This window comes from Pithys albifrons, chromosome 6, assembly GCF_047495875.1.
Source record: "Pithys albifrons albifrons isolate INPA30051 chromosome 6, PitAlb_v1, whole genome shotgun sequence".
Taxonomy (NCBI): domain Eukaryota; kingdom Metazoa; phylum Chordata; class Aves; order Passeriformes; family Thamnophilidae; genus Pithys; species Pithys albifrons.
Window position 1 is genome coordinate 21243891 of NC_092463.1, and position 20428 is coordinate 21264318.

The 20428-nt window shown below is 40.6% G+C and overlaps 1 protein-coding gene across 4 annotated transcripts in view; it reads left to right on the forward strand.

Moving 5' to 3' along the window:
- Positions 1-13799, forward strand: part of STON2 (stonin 2) — a 73376-nt gene extending 59577 nt beyond the window's left edge. For all 4 annotated transcript variants that reach the window (XM_071557735.1, XM_071557732.1, XM_071557733.1 and 1 more), the window contains exons 5-7: positions 226-2061; positions 7743-7945; positions 9333-13799. In XM_071557735.1, the coding sequence (XP_071413836.1) occupies positions 226-2061; positions 7743-7945; positions 9333-9416 (2123 nt within the window). In that variant the 3' untranslated portion in view covers positions 9417-13799. The remainder of the gene's footprint in view (positions 1-225; positions 2062-7742; positions 7946-9332) is intronic.
- Positions 13800-20428: the final 6629 nt, after the last annotated feature.

Genomic DNA, 20428 nt, shown 5'->3' on the forward strand with positions numbered 1-20428 from the left:
AGTCTTTTTCTGTGTTCAACTGTCTATTTCTTCATTAACTCTTGTCAGACTCTTCATTATTTTAGTGAAGTCTTTTGACTATCTTATTCTTGCTCAGCATATGAATAAGCCTTCCTTGAGCATGTAGACTGTTGGGCAGGCTGTGTTTTTTTATTTTCATGGAGAGAACTAGGTAACTTCAGAATAATTAGATGAAATTTCTTCCCCTCCCCTCTTTTTTTAAAGACAATTCCTCATCTCTCCAGGAAGATGAAGAGATAGATATGGAGGCTCTCAACTGGCAGCTGAACAACACCTCCGTGAATGGGCATTCATCTACTCCAACCACAGTTCGCTTTCCCAGCTGGGTGACTTTTGATGACAATGAAGTCAGTTTTTCACCACAGAACCTTTCTCCCTTGAAAACAGAAACCCCACCTGCAGAAACACAGGCTCCAGATGTTAACTTTAACCTCACTACATCCTTGAAGAAAAGAGAACGTCCTAAAAGCACATTGGGGGACCTCTCTAAAATTAAAAAACTAGATCTCTCCTCCTTAACCAAATTGCCTTCTGTTGAAACACCACCATGGAGTGCTACTAACCCCTTTCTGGATGAATCTCTGCAAGATGTCCAACCCTCACCCATCAATCCATTCAGTTCCTTCTTTGAAGAGCGAGAGAGGCGTTCCAAAAGCTCTTCTGTCTCGAGTGCTCCAGGCAAAAGCCAAAGAGACTCTCTCATTATTTTCCATCAAGAGCCTGATACCATCAGTTTCCATGAGGTAAACAAAAGCGTAACCCACACAGATGCTGTAGAGCAGCTCAAACATCTCCAGATTGGAGACCCAGATCATGTGAGCAGTTCTACTTTGCCTGATGATGACCCCATGATGCCATATGATCTGGATACAGCTTTATTTAATGTGGCACCAGCTCAGCCAAAGGATGGATGGCCAATGATGCTCAGGATCCCAGAAAAGAAGAATATTATGTCATCCAGGCACTGGGGACCAATATACGTGAAGCTGACCGACAGTGGATGTATACAGCTTTTTTATGAGAAAGGACTAGAGAAACCTTTCCGGGAACTCAAACTTGAAATCAATCATGAGATTTCAGAGCGCAAACTCCAGAACTACGATGAGAATGGAAGGATACACAGTGTGCGGTTGGATCGCACAATATACAAGGAGAAAAAGAAATATCAGCCTAAGCCAGCCATTGCACACACAGCAGAGAGAGAGCAAATTATCAAGCTTGGGACTACAGATTATGGAGACTTCCTGAGCTTCATCTCTGCTGTGCAAGATACACTAATGAACTTGCCAGCTTCATCAACAGATCTGAGCACAGTAGGACTGAACTACCAAGAAGAAGAAATCACTGTTGATGTCAGGGATGAGTTTCATGGCGTATTGGCCAAGGGAGACAGTGCGATTCTCCAGCACAGTGTGCTGACCCATATCTATGTTCTCAGCTTTCTTTCTGGCCTGGCAGAATGCAGACTGGGCCTTAATGATATCCTGATCAAAGGGAATGAAATAGTTGCAAGGCAGGATATTATGCCCACTACTACCACTAAGTGGATTAAATTATACAGCTGTCAGTTCCATTCATGTGTGGATGAGGATATGTTTAATAACTCCCGTATTATCCTATTCAACCCTTTGGATGCCTGTCGGTTTGAACTGATGCGATTCAGAACTGTCTTTGCTGAGAAAACTTTGCCTTTTACTCTGAGGACAGCTGCCAGCATAAATGGTGCTGAGGTGGAGGTGCAGAGCTGGCTGATGATGTCCACAGGGTTCTCTTCCAATCATGATCCTTTAACTCAGGTCCCTTGTGAAAACGTGATGATCCGCTACCCAGTGCCAAATGAGTGGGTGAAGAACTTCCGTAGGGAGAGCGTCCTGGGGGAGAAATCTTTGAAAGCCAAGGTGAACAAGGGAGCCACTTTTGGATCAAGTGGTCTGTCTGGTTCTGAGCCAGTAATGAGAGTAACTTTGGGAACTGCAAAATATGAGCATGCCTTTAATTCCATCGTATGGAGGATAAACCGACTGCCTGACAAAAACTCAGGTGAGTGGTGCACACCATCTTGCAGGAGTAAACTGAAACGAGATACATATTTTGGAAGATGGCGAATACTGAGTTTAAGTGATGAGAGGGAAAACATCCTCTGTAGCATAACAAAGGACACAAATGAGTTGCATGAAACATTTATCTGACCCTTGGTTGCAATAGTTATATGCATCCTACAAATATAACTAATGGCAGAAACAGTTTTAGGTTTTCCAGATGCAAAAATACATGTTCTGGAGGTATTTAAATGATGTGTAGATGTGGTACTTAAGGACATGGTTTAGTGGTAGACTAGTGCTAGGTTAATGGTTGGACTTGATGATCTTTAAGAACCTAAATGGTTCTGTGATTCTATGATTGTGAGACTTAGGCATCAAACCTCCCTGTGTGCTCAGTACCGTTATTGGAAGCAGGGCTTTTTCAGGTAACTTGCAAAGGCAAGTTCATGTGCTATGGAGCTGAATGACAGGACCAGATGAATTGCTGTAGTTGCAGCACATGTGATTTCCTTTCCATACATTGCCAAGCATACTGGGCCAATGCTATATGTTCCAATGCATATGCCACAATTAATGCCTATAAAGTATCTGGAATGGAGATTATAAAAGAAGATACTGCTCAACCATTAAAAAACCCCCAGAAATTTCCAAACACCAGTTTGTGGCTATGTTTCTGTAATCAGTGCAGACAGGCAATTACAGCTTAAACCTAAAGAAAGAATACCAATATGAAACCCAAAAATATTTGTATTTCTAGTAACATGTTCATAATTAAGCATTCAAATAATGAAGGCAAGCTACTGTTTCCTTTGGCCATTGCCGCCAGTCATTCTACTTCCTGCCTTTCATATATGGTGCATGATAAAAATGGACAACTCAGGTTTATTTTTAGTTGTAGTGAATTCTACTTCTTCACTTCTCTGACCTAGAATAGGTTTTCACAAATGAGATGCACTTTTTAGTGTTAATGCTGCAGTAATGCATCTGGGATACTGAGAGTGTTTCTGTATTCAGTGTTCCCTGAAGAAAAGTTCAGCGTGGTACCAGATTTGGCAATCTCTAGGGACATATGTTTTTCCTGAGTTTGAATTGTAGTGTCAGTAAAACAGTGATTCAAGTCTCCTAATCTTTTGGATCACATTTCAGCCAAAGGACACTAGTTTATACCATAGGTTACAAATTTGAAGGGATTTCATTGACAAAAGGGAAGGCTCCATGTTTTCTGTACTGTGGGACATAAGAAGACAGAGCTTGGAAGCTCAAGAGGAATATAGCAATGAAAAATTAACCTCAGGCTGTTTATGAGCAATAACTTGCTTGTGATAAAAATCTCACTGTGCCATCTGCATGAGCTCTGGGAATGAGATGCTGTGAAATTGGGCCTTCTGTGGCATCTTCTCTCCAAGGATCTCAGTATACCATATAGATATTACAGCTGGGGAAATGAAAGCCCCCAGAATTTAACACAATCACTGAACATGCCAGTAGCAAATGAGGAGAAGAGGCAAACCAACTGTTTCTACTGCCTCCTGCAAGGTGATGCCCCTTTAGTCATTGTTACTCTGAGGGAATGCCTCATTTCCCTGATCCATCTCTCCCAGTGTGAGGCTTTATTGTGTGTACACTGTGACAGGGGGAAATGCATTATAGATTTGTTGCTGCTGTTGGACACCTGCCACAGAGCATCTATCCATCAGTGTCACCATGGAGAATGCAGGACAGTTCAAATTTGTGTACATCCTGAGAGGAAGAGACTGTCCTCACCTCTCCGGTCAGATCAGATGTAATTTCAGGAAAAGGAAGGGCCTTGGAAGCACTGTCTTGGCCAAGACACATGAGGTATGTGAGAGGGAGGGAATCTCAAAGTGATGACAGGGTGAGCCAAGTGTGGTTTAAATTTGACCTTGCCTTTCAGGGACTATTTCTATTTATTGACGGTACTTCGTCCCACAGTTTTCCTTACTCAAAGTATATGCCAAACAAAGAGGTAATATAAGTGGTACTCAAAAGCATTGAGTCCTGCTCCTTCTTAGGTTTCTCTGATGGGCCACATATACTTTTATCCATGTGATACTGGTGTGGGGTCTAACTTCAGCCTTTTGCATCCTTGGCTGTATCCAGCCCTACCCATAAGTTGTATAATAACCCACCTCCACCTATTTGCAAAGTCCTTATAAATTATGCAATTCTCAAGCACTAAATATAAAACTACTCCCTTGACTCACTCTGGATGCCTTCCTACTGTGACACCTGCAACTCACCTCCAAGAACACTCTGGGTCTTCTGTAAATGTCTGGTCTGCCAGTGAACTGCTCTGGTGCCTGAGACTCCAGAGCAGGAGAGAGGTAGTGGCATTACACTACATCTGAGGGAAATGCTACGGTCTGCAGCTCCACTTGGCTGCCAGAGGCCACACGACTTGGCCACACCACCTGGGGCCTAACCCTAACCCTAACTCTAACCCCTGACTGCCTCCAGCACACATGCCTGTCTCCCAGACGTGCTCAAAGCAGCATGTACATAGGCACACATTAAGGGACTTTTGTTCATCTATGGTTTGTGTTCTGGCACAATGCTTGGAATCACAACCTCAGGGACTTCTGAGGTCTCCAGGTAGCCAACTGGACTTCTTGCTTCTCTCCATTCCCTGAGTGCACACTGGTGCAGGCTTTGTGTAGATGTGAGGTGCATGAGACCATCAGCCCTGCCACCCACAGCCCCACAGGGGAGGAAAGCTGGTCACTCCCGAAGCTCACTGCTTGTATTCAGTTTATAGTATCCTAAGCAATTAAATTGTTAAGAATTATTTCAGCAGCTTTGCTGTCTTATCTAAATGTTTTCTTTTTGTGCTTTCTAATGGGGCCCTTTTCATTCTCACTCAAGGAGACAGTGTTATCAGCACTGTTTGTATTATTTTGTAGCCAAAGCATCTGCTTATGACTGAACATTGAAAAGCATATGACAAATGAAGGACAGTGCATACTCTGAATATGATTTGACCTAAGAAAAAACTATGGACTGGATTCTACTGAGCACATTGCTGAAATGCTCTCCAAATAATTTGTTAAACATTATTGCCTTTTTCATATTCAAAATTCATATGATCAAAAAAGTTGATAAAAAAGCCTATCTACAGACATTGCAGAGCTCCAGTTGCTGCTGGCTGGGCTTCACATGTTGAGTTTTTTTAATCCACCAGGAGAATACTAGGGCAACATCCAAACAGTATTCAATTGTGGGAAAACACTCTTTCATTGAAGCAGAGATGTAGCCTCTACACAGAGCCTTGGATCTGGATTTGAACTTTTCTCTAGTTTGGCTGTGGATCCCAGGCATGCTGCCTGATATACTTTCTGAAGTAAACTAAATCATTTAATCTAAACGTGTTAGGACATCTGAGTCATTCGGAACAGATTCCCCCCAGTCACACTAATACATGCATATATATGAATTATATTATCATACCTTTGATTGTCAGAACAAAATATTAGTAGCTCAAGGAAACAAGTTGTGCAAAACAAAAGCAGTCTGTTGATTTCCTCCTGATTTTACTAAAAAGTATACCTGTGCATTAGAGAAAGAGCTCTGAATGAGCCTGTTGAATAAAGTCTGCAGAGGTTGGCCTTGTGGGCCTCACACCAAGGACCCTAAAGAACACTGATGTGCTTGGTAATTTTGCAATAGCTTCAGTGGAGGAGTTGCTTTCTTAATCTGTGCATGTTGTCTACCATGCTGAACTGGTTTAAATAAATAACTTCCATATTTTTTGACAGTTGTGTATAGTCTTTCCTGTTAATGGACTCTCCTACTAAAAGAAATTAAATTATTGAAAAATTACTCTGTCAATTGCATTTGGGTTTTTTTTGTTACCTTTTCTTCCTCTTTTGTTTCCCTTTCCTTTTTTTCCCCTCTTTTTTTTGAGCCTGTGGATATCCACATGTAGGTATGTTAAAAGAGGTTGCTGTGATTCCACGTGTCCGGTTGAAATTACAAAGAGTTTAAAAGCTCAGATCTCCAAAGCACCTGTCATGCAGTGTGCTCAAACCCAGTTAAACACTTGCCAGTGTTGGCTTCACATGCATCATCCACCCCAAAAGCAGCTGAGTACGTGCCAGCTCAGGAGCGTAGTGGCACAAGCCAAACATTTTGTAGCTGTGGATGTGGCTTGTACTGGAGCACAGAGCTGGTTCTCCTGGGCTGCTGTGGGTCTCCAGTCTGAAGGAGGGAGCAACCCATGGCATACTAGAGGAGAGGAGAGGCTCAGTAAACCAGCTGAGCAGGAAGGATTACAATGAGGATTCTGCTGAGAGTGGTACAGGGTGAGGAAACAGATATGAGAGAGCCTGAGACTGGGAGTTGATTCCCAGTAATGAATGCTGATTGCAGATTTTTGAGCCAGGAATGAGACCCATTTTTAGACATCTACATAATGGAGTACCAGAGAGCACCTTCTAGTGGTGAGGAAACTCTGGTGAGACTGTTTTGAAATATGATGCTGACTCCAGATAAAATTCTTACACAGACCTACACTGGGTGGAGGTTTTTTTCTAGCTCTATTTCAGAGGTCAAGTGGGATGTTGCAATGCCTAAGCCCTCTAAAGACTGCTCAATTTCATCCTGTTGGGACAAGTAATATCTCAAAATCCCACATCTCACTTTTCAAACTTCTGCTTAACAAGGCTAACTTTTGGGCTAAGAAAGTGTATTCCTGCTCTTCCCAGGGGGAGATTCTGAGCTTTCCCCACCCGGTGCCCTTTACTCTGCCTGCCTACTTGTCTCTGTCCATACATCTTGCTGAGGTGTATGGAGAACTTTCCCAGTGAACAGGTAGTCTGAAAAGGATTCTATTAGTTCATTTATGCATTCATTTACACATATGTAGACAACAGGATCCCTTTAATCAGAAAGCCCTGTGTGGCTTTAAAGGCTTTTATCCTCAATTTGCAAACAGAGAAACTGAGGCACAGACATTAAATTACTTGCTTAAGAGCTTAGGAAGTTTGCAGCAGTCAGAAACAAAACCAATCTAGCTTGACTAGAATTCCCTTCTTTATTTTTTAAACATCACTGCTGTCCAGCAAAACAAAGGGGAAAAATAATAACAAAGGTTGTTTACAGATAACAGAGCTAAACACAATTAATTCTTCACCTTGCCATCCTCAGTGATTAGCCACCTTGTCATAGGTTAGATTGAGGAATAAAGGGTTGTTCTGAAGCCTTGCATAAATTTGCTTTCTGAACCCAGGAAAGTTATTTAACTTTATCCAGTATGTTTTCTTTTGCTAAAATTGGGGATAAAAATTTACAATAAATGTGAAATATCTCCAAATACCTCCTTCCCTTCATAACATTTCAGAAGGATGGGCCATAATGTACTTACAGACACTGAAGGAATCAGAAGAGGACAGATACCTTTACCCTACTGTGCTTGATTTACTTCTTGTATTGTCACCCACTAGAAGCAAACTAGAGTGATTGGCAGTCTTTTTTACATTTTGTTTAGTTCCTTTGGTAACTTCAACAGCATCAAAAGAGGTAAGATACTGTCACTTGCTATGAACTAGTTCACCTATGGAAATTCTCGTTTTCCTGCAGCGTCATGATGCTTCTTTCTTCCAGGTGTTGTGTTTTCTCATTCATCCATCACAACTTTCATTACTGTTTGCTCTCTTTTTCCAGCTTCTGGCCATCCTCACTGCTTCTTCTGTCACCTAGAGCTTGGCTCTGACCGGGAAGTGCCTTCCAGTTTTGTGCAGTATGTAGATGTGGAGTTTGACATGCCCACCACTTCTGCATCCAAAGCCACTGTTCGGTCCATCTCTGTCGAGGACAAGACCGATGTGAGGAAGTGGGTCAACTATTCAGCACACTACAGTTACAAGGTAAAACTGAGCATGTGGCAGTCACAATGGTTACGCTGCATACTTTCATTGTCTGTAAAAGTGTGGGCTGACAAGTAAAATACCATGGCCAAATGAGGTGGGAATTTGACACAAGCCAGGCTGTGTGCAGTAGCTACCCATGTGCTACCCATTGATTCATGGCAAACAAGCAGGATTATCCCTCAGCCAAGATGGAATAAATTTGTTTGCAGTTGCCTGTGAAAGAGCATGCACACAGCCAGCTACTGGGGATTAGCTGATATGGTATGAGTGTGAACAGTGAGTTTTGCTGCTTTTCACAGCACCTCCAGTGGGAGTGCTACAGTGGGAGTCCTACAGCAGACAAAAGGATCGTATTATTTCTCTGCTTAAATATTTCTTCCTCCTGCCTGCCCTAAGGAGAGGAGCAGATGGGAAAGTACACTGTGTATATACCTGCCAAGATTCTCAGTAAATTTGCATGTTAGCTGAATACTTGGCAGAGAAATTGGAATCCTACCTGCCTTCTTTCAGAGCAGTGATGAGAGATTCTGAAAAGATTCTCATGAGTAGTATTTTTACTGGTATTGTAATTACATTTTTAGTAGTCTCTTAAATTCCCTGGAGACGGTATTTGATCTCCCTAAGTATCCCTTTAAGGAATTAAACATTGAATTATTCCTGAGTTTTCATAGATGTAGAAATTTAGAACCCAAATATAGATCCCCTTGGCCCTGTACAAATACAAATTGGTATCTGTAAGCCACAACACCTGTGTGCCTGAGGACAACAGGGACGGTGCTGATGTCTGTGTTGATGTTAGGCAGTGCTTCAAAGAGCAGGAATTTGGACTTGATGATGCTTATAGCTCCCTTCTGACTCAAGATCTTCTAGAAAATTAATTTCTGCTTTATACATCAGTCTTTTCAGAGTTTAAAATTAAGGCTAGATTTTGCTGTCACTTAGAAAGCCACCTATCATCTTTAGATTTGGTTCTGGGTTTGGATTCAGGGTACATCTGGGAACGGTAATGAATAAAAAAATCACATGAGACCAGTTGTCTACCTGACATGATCTCTTCTGGAAATGGTTTCCTGACACTGTTGAATTATAGAACTGCTTAGATTAGACTTAAATTACTTAGAGTAAATAAAATTCAGCTTATAGTATATTATATACATATCTGTATCTATAGTATGTAATAATATTTATAGTGTATGTGTAATAACACAATATTTACTTACAGTAAAGAAAATTCCTGGTCTTCCATCTTTTTTTCCTCACAACCCTCTCAGTTCACTAAGAGTTTCTTTACCTGAGCAGGACACAAACCACCTCTGAGGAAGATTTTTGAATCTTATGTTTTCCTTTCTCATTACTAATGTTCTCCCTGTTTTTCTTCTGCCAGGTTGAAATAGAGCAGAAAAAAAGCTTGAATGAGGATCTGAAGGGAGAAAATACTGCAAATGTCAATGAATGTGCTACACAGTGAAGGAAGATCAGTCTGCAAGTCCCACGAGGGGTAGTCAAACTAACAGACCTGGAAGAAAGGACTTGCAGGGTTGGCTGTTTTTCTTTTAAATTATGGATTAATACTTTTAAAATAATGCTCTGAAGAGTATTATTTTTTAATGTGTGATGTTCCATACTTTGAGAAGAAGCTTGTCTGTGGTTTGTTTGGAGCGGACCCATGGGCTTTTGCTGGAACAATAGAAGTACAGTTGTAACAGTCAAGCCTGCCTTTTCTGCCTCTTCACCAAGTTTTGCACTCGAGTATGGGCTGGCAACCATCACAGCCATACCCAAAAGCAGCCTTTATCTCACTTACAATCTTGCCCTCCTACATTAAGCATTTTATTTATATGCCTTTTGTTTTGGTCATTGACTGAATCACTTCCTTCTGAAATGCTAAAATAAAATCCAGGGAGCATCAAGTGAAAAATTATATAAAATCTCCTTTCTGAAGTGATCAACAGAGTGAAAACCCTGAGCATCATTCTGGAAAATAAACACACTCTGCATCTTAAACATAGAGAATGGTCTCTCTGTTTAAGCAGATGAACTACAGACAGGATAGATGATTATGTAGCTGTTCTTTTGTTCGCCCCTTCCTGTCTCATCTCCCGAATGACAACGTCATTGTGCACATTTTCATGGGGTCTGCACGAGTTACAAGAAACCCTCTGCAATTTCTTAATTTTTTTCGTCTGAACTGTTCTGGTATCTTGACTGAAGGTGGTTATGGCTGATAGCAACAAGGAATGTGTGTTGTAATAGAGGAGATACAGCAGGGACTTTGCTAAGATTAGATCATTCCTGCCTAGAAAGATATTTAAGGGGAAAACATGGGGGGTTAGTTTTGGGTTTGGGGGGTTATATGTTTTCTTGGATAGGTAAGATGGGTGGTTATTGAAAACTTCACAAAACATTTACTTTAACAGACAATGTCGTTTACTTTCCTGAAAACCTTTGAAATTCTGTGCAGCAAAATATTATTTTCCTGTTCTGTTCTTGAACCTAAAATATAAGTAACTCATATCTTTATAATACTCCCATTAACTGGGCCCCAAAACCTCTTTTCAAAAAATAACAACAAGCTTCTATTATGGAGATATTTTATCCCTACTTAGCTGTAAGTAATAGCAAGTCTTAAATCTTCATTTTAAATAAAAATTCAGAAAACATAAGTCACTCATTTACATATATTTTAAGAGAAAACAGTTAAAAGTACCCATTGTTAATTGTTTCCATGGTTTGTGTAATATTTTGTCTTGCAATTTTAAATGTAAAAAGAGTAATTTATTAAATCATTTATCTTTTCAAAGGTTACTTACTACTGACATTAAAATACACATTTGGAAAGCCTTGTCAGTGTAATTTAAAATCATAGTGAATTAAAATGAAAGCTTTTTTATAAATTTATTTCAGTTTACATTTAATAGAAAACGAATACACTCTTGACTTAATACTTTCACTGTGACTCCTATAAAAATTACTACAATGTTAAAATCCCAAATAATATATGACATTAATTACATTGAGTCTGAAACTGGTAGTTGTAGAATTTAAACCAAATTGTAGGGAACTTACAAATGCATTTTTATATGCACCTAAATTTCAAGCATACATCATCCTAGTGATACATACTTACACAGGTACACCACTGTAAATATGTAAAATCTCAGTCCTTCTAGGAGTTAATAAACATTAATAATCTTAATAAGCATCTAATACTCTGTTCCAGATAGCCCTCCTGGAGCAGAGGGAGCTCCTCAGAGCACACTGGTTAGTACTAAGTGTTTGCAACATCTTTCTGTAAGTGGAAGAATGATATTAATTTTTATGAAGAATTTTGAGATCAGTGGATTAAAATTACTAATATTATTAAATGTTAACTTGTATAGGTTGTGAAATATCCGAAAGCACGGGGCTGAACTTGTGATTGATTCTCAGCTCTGTTACAGGCTGGCTGTGATGGGTTGCATAGCAACTCCTCTCTACAAAATTGACTCTTCTGTTCAAAGACAGTCAAAGAACTTCAGGGTGTTTTTCCTGTTCTTCCCTTCAGCTTCTAGTGTACAGCTTCTGAAATCCCACCAGCAAGAAATCCAAGAAAACCAAGCTGAAGGAGTGCTGACATGTTACTAAGGAAGTGTGAGAATGTTTTGTGAAAGGAATGGTTGAGAGATTTCCTACTCTCACCTGCAGGCTTAGTGTCGGAATTTTTGCCTATTGTCCCCCAGCCCATGGAAACACAAATAAATAATACAAATAATGAAAGTTATGCTGTACTCCTTAAGGAGGGAAGAAAATAAAATTCATAGAATTTTCCATCTCTGTTGAATTCTTAAACTATTCAACCTCTGTCTTCCTTCAGCCACAAAATATTCCATGCCCCAGAAACTGAAATATAAACATATTTGAGGTTTCTGGATTTACTTAATTTCTCTAGAACTTCATAATTATTTTTTTTAATTCAGAATCAATGAATGAAAGAAGAACTATGGACCTGACTCTAATCTTTCTTATGTAGTTAGCTGTACACAGGAAGTACTTCTTCCAATCCTCATGGAGTTAAGCAGGAAAAACTGGAAAAGTGTTCTGGTTCATATGAAAGTCATTTTAATCCATTCTGATCTCCAGACAGCATTTTTCAGATGTACCTGCCACTGAATTTTCAAGAGTTTATCATGAACATCTCACCCAGGATTTCAAAAGATCTTTAGAAAACCTAGTGTTGGTGTCACCAGGTGTCACAACTGAATTCTTTTTCAGTCCAGCACCATTATGACCACTGAGCATTTGAACACTGGGATCCTAAGTGCCCTTAGTGAGGCTTCCACTGTTCTTTATTGATTAAACAGTGACAATTTTTCAGTGTTAGACACTGTCACATATGAACTTTATGTACATGAACCACGTACTCTTCATTCGTATGAATATAGCAGTAATCTGGACAGACTGTTGATGAGAATGAGGGATAAAAATCTGAGGTATGTGAGTTTGAGAGTAGCTGAAATCATTTAGATATAAGATATGCCTGTAGTGGGGTTGTTTTTTCTTTTTTTTTTAAATCCTGCAGAAAAATCTCTTTAACTAGTTTCAGATTAATACTTCTTTTGAGAAAGATGCAATCACCGTCCTTTGGTTTATTTGAAAGCTTTGTAGTACCCAAACACTCCATGCAGGAAATGTGCCTTCAAGGTAAGCATACATTTACTCCCTGAAGCTATTCTCACTTTCAGCCCTCTTGCTATTTCTCATTATGGTTTTGTTTAATTTTTGTACTGTGGTAAGACTTGAGGTATTGTATAGAATTTTGCCTGGAAAAGTAAAGTGTCTTATAGGGGTAAAGATAAACAACATCTCCAGGCAGCTGAGCTTATTTTAGTTAATGCCTCTTACATTTATTAACTATGGGCACTCTGCTAGAAAGGGAAAATGGGTGAATTCAGCTGATAAATGCTATAACTGACTTATGTTGGGTTTGTTATTTTATTTAGACTCAAATTTAGTCATCCTATGAAGGAGATACAGCAGTGTCATCAGAAACGCAGCAGAAATAATTTTCCTGTTCTGGTGCATCACTGGCTGATATATTTACTTGATAGGACATTCAAGACCTGTTGTTCTATCTGTCCACATTATTTAGTAGCTCCTAAAACTTCCCCTTGAACATTGACTTCCCAGGATAGAGATCAATTGCATGCAAAAGAGCATGAAAGCAAGAGGAAAAGGTGTACAAAGTTCAGCCTGGAGGTACTTCCTCTGTTACCTGCATAAAATTTTCAGTAATTTCCTTGGCCTTTGAGTGCACTAATCAAGCCCTTGATAGGTCACCTCTGTTACAGGTGGTGTAAACTTTCTGTCAGTGACTCTTAGCAGTTTGTGTTTATAGCTATATTCATCTCCAGAACTGGCTAGCACAAGAATTTGCAGCACGCAAGAGATCACTGATGGATGAAGTACTCACTGTCTTCTGCCATTAAAGTTAAATCTACATCATGACATATCTGAGATACAAAATTTTGTGTGATAACAGGCACAACTGTTCCTAACCTTCCTGTTCTGCTTAGCCAGCCAACCAGCCACACATCCATCCTTCCACCCTCCCATCCGTCCTACCTTCCCTCCCTCTCACCATCTCTCTCATACTTGCAATTCATTCTTTGCACTATTGACATTGATTGGCTTGATTATTATTTTGTAACATGTTTTTACCTTTTTGTTTTGTAAAATAAGTAAGTCTATACACTGGCTAACTTCGTAGAAGTGGTTTATTTTTTTTTCTTTTTATTTGATCAGTTGAAATGGGATGTCATGTTTTGTTTAAACTATGTGAAAACTTAAAAATAAATGTTAAGATGAAACAGCATATCCACATTTTCACTGTGAAATTGAAGTTGTATGTGTTGTATATTCTGATAAATCAAAGGTCTTGAATTCAGAAGAAGAAAAAGGGATGTTTTTTAAATGACACAAAGAACAATATATATTAGAAGAAATGGGACTACATACAGTGAAGAGATTATTTCATTTGATCATCCAGGTTGACTGGTACTCTGCAAAGGAAATGGAGCAGGCCTAGAGCTTGAGCCACGTAACAGATGTGGGGAACAGTACTGACATAATATGGAAGCTGGTCCAACATTTGAACAAAACCATCCTGAAACAAAGTAATGAGGATTGAAGCTTCTGCTCAGTAGTTTCTTCTGTTCTTTGATCACTAAAGCCAGGAGTACATGAAAGGCTGGTGTGATCAGAACATCTATTTACAAAGCAAGTATAAGGATGTGCTCTAAAGTACTTCAGGAGTTCTCTGCTGTGATTCTCTGTGTTCTTTCAAATTTGATTTAGCCATGTATCATTTCATACATCTTTCCACTTCTCTCAGAGTCACTGAGACCCACTTCAGTCTGCTGTTTTTATCAAAAGCATTCCCTGTATCAAACTGAAGAGCTGGGCGCTCTCTTGACCAAAGAAAATCCAATACCCGTCATAAGTGCTGTTCAGATTATTGCTCTGAGATCAGCACATTAGCCATAGCAAGCCTCAGTACAACTGACAGTAATGCAACCATTTTACAGTATCAGAAATTGGAGGTACACAGGGAATGATGCGTCATGTTCATTGTTCCACAGTAAATCAGGTCAGCCAGGCGACATAAGGAAAGTTTAAAAAGATTCAAGGTCTGTTAGTAATAACAGTTCATTTACTATAATTCAGATATTCAGTCACACTTGGAAATTATACTGTAAAATTGAGAGCGTAGGATTATGTTTACCATGATAGCTTGCTAATAGACAAAATGTTTTTAAAAAGAAAGAGTTACAAAAATGAAAGTTTGAAACCAGGGAGCTCAAAGATCCTTGTCAAAAGTGCAGTTCTTAGGGACAAGCCAAAATAACACCCTACAAGAGACGGAGAAGTCAGAGTGCCAGTGCAATATGTACCCAAACAAAAGACATCACTAGAGTGAGATAGCACCATTTGGAGAGAAAAAAAACACCACAGTTTTCTTTCATTGCTCTTAGTTGCCATGATTGCCCTTACCATTTAGTCCAGATATATTGTGTGTGTGTGGCTCGGCTTCGCGAACGAAGATTTGGGAAGGGCTGTCCCCACGTGGGTGTGCCCTTCCAGCCTGTGCAGTGGATTTTAGGTGAGGCTCAGCGAGATATATTGCAGATTTGTGAGTAAGACAAAAATGTTGAAAGTCAGCTGAGGTAAAGCAAAAGATGGAGGAGTATTCCTCTGTTTCAGCTTAGGTGCAAGTCTAGGTCACAGCAGATGTGTCCAAAACATGAAGTGCACCAATCATAGAACAAACTCCTGTCCTTTTAGTCACAATATCAGAAGCCTAACAGCAACTGCTCTGTATAAAAAAGTAATGGAAATAGTATTTTATACACCAGCTATGAAAGATGTTTTTCTTAATCCTGAATAACAGGACCACAAAGCCTGATGGAAAGGTGTGACTATACCAGTGCCTGCAGTAGCTCTCAGGTGCTGCAGCAAGTGGCACACACATGCTGCGGTTAAGGGGGCCTGGGCAGACTGGTCCTTCCCTGGCCAGCGCCTTCTGCAGTCCCTCAGTTGTTACTACCCCACAGGCTGTAGATAAACTGGATGCAAGCAGCTCAGCCTAGAGAGCTTCTGAGGGAAAAGGATAAATACAGAGTGAATATAGCTGAAAATAACTTCCTAAATTGAGAGACTTTTTTGTAAAGATTTCTCTGATTCATGACTGAAAAGGAGAGCTCAATTTCTCTATGAAAGCAAAGAAAATTGTTAGGGCATAGTCAGTTCAGCAATTGTACAAATACAGAGTAGTCAGATTAAAAGGGAATGAAATGGGAAAACCTCGTGTCAGTGTGCAGATGCAGGCAGAACTATGGAGCAGAGTTCTGAGTACAGGTCCAGAAAAACAAAAGCAAAATTGCAGACAGTTTTCAACTGAGATTAATACAGTTCAACTGCTATGGCATTCCTATCCTCATCTCCATTTTATCAAAATCTTGCTTCTCACTGCATCAGTCAGCAGGGGTTTTTGTTTTTCCCAAGCTGTTACAGGTATCCTTTGCCCTGGCAGTCAAGAAGTGACAGTTGGTGTGAGAGGAAAACCCAGGTGAGTGCGGGTGACAAATGAGGATATGCTGAAGTTACAGTCTCAGCAGAGGAAAATGTGTGCTAATACCTCATGAAGTCCTGTGACCAGTCAGGAACAAGGCCAAAAAGATGTAACTTGAGGAGTCCCAGTCTACAAACACTGACCCCAGAAGCAAAGGAAACAATAGTTTAAAAATCAATATTCCAGTTTTGCCAGCCAAACCTACTACTCCCATCTGGTCAGCCCCCATGCAGATGCCTCATTCTGGAGGTACCAAAATTCCCAGAAGCTCTCATAAATTTGCATGAAAGATGTCTGCAGGCACCAATTGTTCTGTGTGTGCCTCAAACTACCACAGTTCTATACAGTGAAGTCCAGCTTGCATTTTCAAGCCATGCATTCTCCCATTCTCTCTCTCTCTTGAGGATTCTGACCTGCCGCTGTGCTCAGAATGAGTATTGTGTTCTATAAATCTTTGCACTGGTCAGAACACTGCACTGCTGGGAAGCAAGTGGGTTTGATGTCCCCTTCTCCTCTTTGTTTGAGTCTACCTAGACAGTTGAAACAGAGGTAGAGCCAATTCAAGACCGAAAAGAAGGACTGAAGATTTTGAGTACTTAGAGTACTGACCAGGTTTGTCAATCCTTGACTGCAGTTTCTGAAATTCTGTTGAGTATATTATGGAAGTTGTCCCAGGAGCTGGAATTAGACACAAGACATACCCTCTCCCTCCATACAAATTGCTTTTTGTGCCAAGCTCACTGAATCTAGAAGACCTGTTGCCCATTGAAGATACTTAATAGGATAATAGCACCATTTGAGGATAGTGCCTTATTTGTTTGCTGAGGTGCAATGAAAATGGAAGTGTTTAAATATGTCCTTGTGCTGTATTTGGTAAGAAAAAAATTGTTATAAAAAAATTCCTTCCTGCAACAAAATGATCCTTTTGTATTAGAGCCTGACAAGAATACAACTGTATGCCTTTGAAGGACAGGGACAGTTTTCCTTCCCATCTACAAAAACACACATGAAAATCAGTTTCAATCTCTCCTGAAATAGTGTCCAACCTACCTAATTTTTAGGTTTACAAAAAGGATGTATTAGTTACAAATTTTTGGCTTACATTAATCATGTAATGATTACTATGCATTGTGAGCCAACTTTTATAGAAGTTACAGCCAATGGTCATTGCTCTCCATGTGAGGCCCACCGCACAATTGTAGCTCAAAGCAGGAAAATTTTAGAACATATTTCTCTGACTTATTTTCCTCTGGGGTTACTGTACTGACATAGGAGTTCTGCCTCCCTCTTGTGGCTACATCTTTTACTTTCGACTTTGAAAAGAAACATTTACAGTGCAGCCACAGAGTTCATGATAGTTACCTTCCTGATACAACTCCTCCTCGAGTTCAACAAAAAAGCCCCATTATTTCAGGAATCTCCCACTCAAAAAAGTGCATACCTAAGGAAGAGATTCTTTTTCACATTCATGAGGGAACAACTGAACGTGTGATAAAATCAGTGGTAATTCATGCTGGTTACATTTTGTAATTGAGTCTGAATGTTTGGATTCAAGTCAGCCAAATGTACAAGCTCCACCTTGGAGTTACTAAGACATAACCCAGGGGATGTGATATTTTTGAGTAGAGAAAAATCTCATTGCCTCTACATTTTAGGATATCACTTTGCTCTTTCCTATCACCTGCCATTTAAATATCATATCTTTCTCAAACATTAGGAAACCAAGCTATCTGAAGAATTAAATAAAGCACTGTACCTCTCAGATTATAAGAAAACCATTAAGTCACTGCCTTGGAATGATAGAATCACAGCAGAATGCAGATCTAGTGTCCCTCCAGTTTCCCTAAACACAAAGAACATCTTCTCCCTTCAAGGTCCTTAGCAGACTTACACCATTTGTTGGGTGATTTACCCTGAGTGTGCCTGCTCTGTGCCCTTCTTCGTTCCTTTGTAATTTACACTGATATCAATATTGCACATTTCCTGACACAAGATTCAGAAAGAGATGTGAATTGTGTCTTGAAAGCCATAGCTGGAAACTGGGCAGGAGGGATTTGGAAATTGCAGCAGAAGTCTACAGTAATGGAAAGAGAATATGCTGGTCATCTTGATTTGTCAGGTCTAAGACAAAGTTACTGTATAGTTCTATGCCACTGTTAGTTGGTTGCATCCTCCATCTTCATCTCCAATTTCATCATCTCCAATTTCATCTGTCTTTGGCAACAGGACAAGGAACTTGCTTTGACCCTCATAGGTACTCATACGTTTATGTAACTGTCCAAGTGATGTGGATAGAGATATCATCACTTTGGCTTTGAAGGTACTCTAATCTGCTTCACATTAGGTGATACCCATCAGCACCTCCTTGACAGCTGGCCACATTCATGGGTGCTGAGCTCAACCGAGCTCAGAGTACAGGCTGTGCCAGGGGCTGGCTGCAGTGACAGCTAGAATTTCTTGGGAGAAATCATCCTTGGAGCCTACAGCCCACATCCAATAAAAGCAGCCTAGTGTTATAACAGTGTGTCTGGATCTGAACAGATGGGTGAGAGCACAGAGCAGTCCTTCCAGCACAAATGCAGCTGCCTGAAAACTTTGTAAACTGGAAGATGTTTCCTGCTCAGCAGGTGCTCTCCCTGTACCATAGAACAGTGCAAACAACACTGCAGGTATAGGAGGTGTGATGGGATGCCTCACTAAAAATCTTTCCTTTTGACAGACACAGCTGTGCTTACTACTAATCTGCCTGCTGTCTCTCTGGAGAAACGAGATGGCTGATGACAGGAGCCTGTTTGGCAGATCTAGGAAGACTTGTGGTGGAAGATGATGCTTAAGATGGAAAAACTATCCTTCATCCAAAGCAGCAAGGCAGAGAGAAGGAGCAAGCAGCGGAGGGAAAATGTGAACTCCAGTCACATAAGGGCAGCTTCTCATTTTTTTACATGCTTGCAGGTGTCAAAATCTTGGTATGCCAAAGACTCCTGTAACCGAGGGAGACGGGTTTTTGGACCTGAGAGACGACTCCACAGGGTTAGCAGCAACAGGCCACTTTATTCATACGCACACACACTAATATACATCTTTAAGACTGTAACCTTCCGCAGGTGATGACACTTTGGCACTGATTATTGGCTAACAATGCTGTTTACATTACAAAGCCTCTCATAATTGGCTGACCATGCACATCTGCTGAGAAAGTCGGCAGCAGCCATTTCTGATTTCATTAACTAGTTCTTAAGGCTACAGCACTAATTTACATAGGCAGTTCAGCATATGGCTTGCTTTTTAGGTGAAATACCATATGAAATTCCAACAACAGGAGCCTGTTTGGCAGATCTAGTAAGACTTGTGGTGGAAGATGATGCTTAAGATGGAAAAACTATCCTTCATCCAAAGCAGCAAGGCAGAGAGAAGGAGCAAGCAGTGGAGGGAAAATGTGAACTCCAGTCACATAAGGGCAGCTTCTCATTTTTTTACATGCTTGCAGGTGTCAAAATCTTGGTATGCCAAAGACTCCCAGGTTATACATCAGTTACCATGAAGGCTGGAGCAGAGAGGAGGAGCTCTGGAAATGGGTCACAGGTTAGGAATGGCAATAAATGCCTAGGGTCCTATAGCTCCATTACAGGATGAGCTGGGCTGGCTCATTCCTGCTGTTTTCCTTTCTCTCAAAGCCAGGGACTCCAGCTGCCCAGCAGTTCTCACACTAGTACAGCTTTGCAATTAGATAATTAGCCACAGAATGACAACTCCACATTAACTGCTCATAAGCCATAGGTTGGCTCCAGCTGAGTTACTGTTCGTCACTGGGAAGACTGAACTCAGCCAAAACTGAACTGCAGTTGTTTCCTGCAAATTCCACTTAGTCCTGTGAAAAACAACCCTAGGACTCACCAAGGGGAAAAAGAAAAATAAAGGGGGGGAAGGGGGGAGGGGGGACAGGCAGGGACAGAAAGAGAGGAGTGGGGAAAAGGGAAAAAACAAATACCAGGAAAAAAGAGAAAAAAGATTTGGCTTCTCTGCCTGATGCCTCATGCTGGGCCCCCTGAACGGGCTGCAAAATGTAGGACATATCAATGGGTTTTCCATGACAGCTGTAGACAACTTGTTCTGTGAGATTCTCAGCAACTCAGGGGTTTGGAAGCTTGAGTGGTTTGTAAGGCCCCTCACTTGGGCACAAAGGAACAGACATATTAAATGGGAGGCAGGGAGCATCCACAGTGGGGCAAACCTGCCTTGCACAAAAGCATGTTTAGTGGACACATGAACATGTGGCTGAGGGACAAACCACTGAGTAAAGCACACCACGGCACATCTCTGCTTGGTGGCTGCAGCCTCTGGGCTGTCTCCCACTCTGCCAGCCGTGTCAGGGA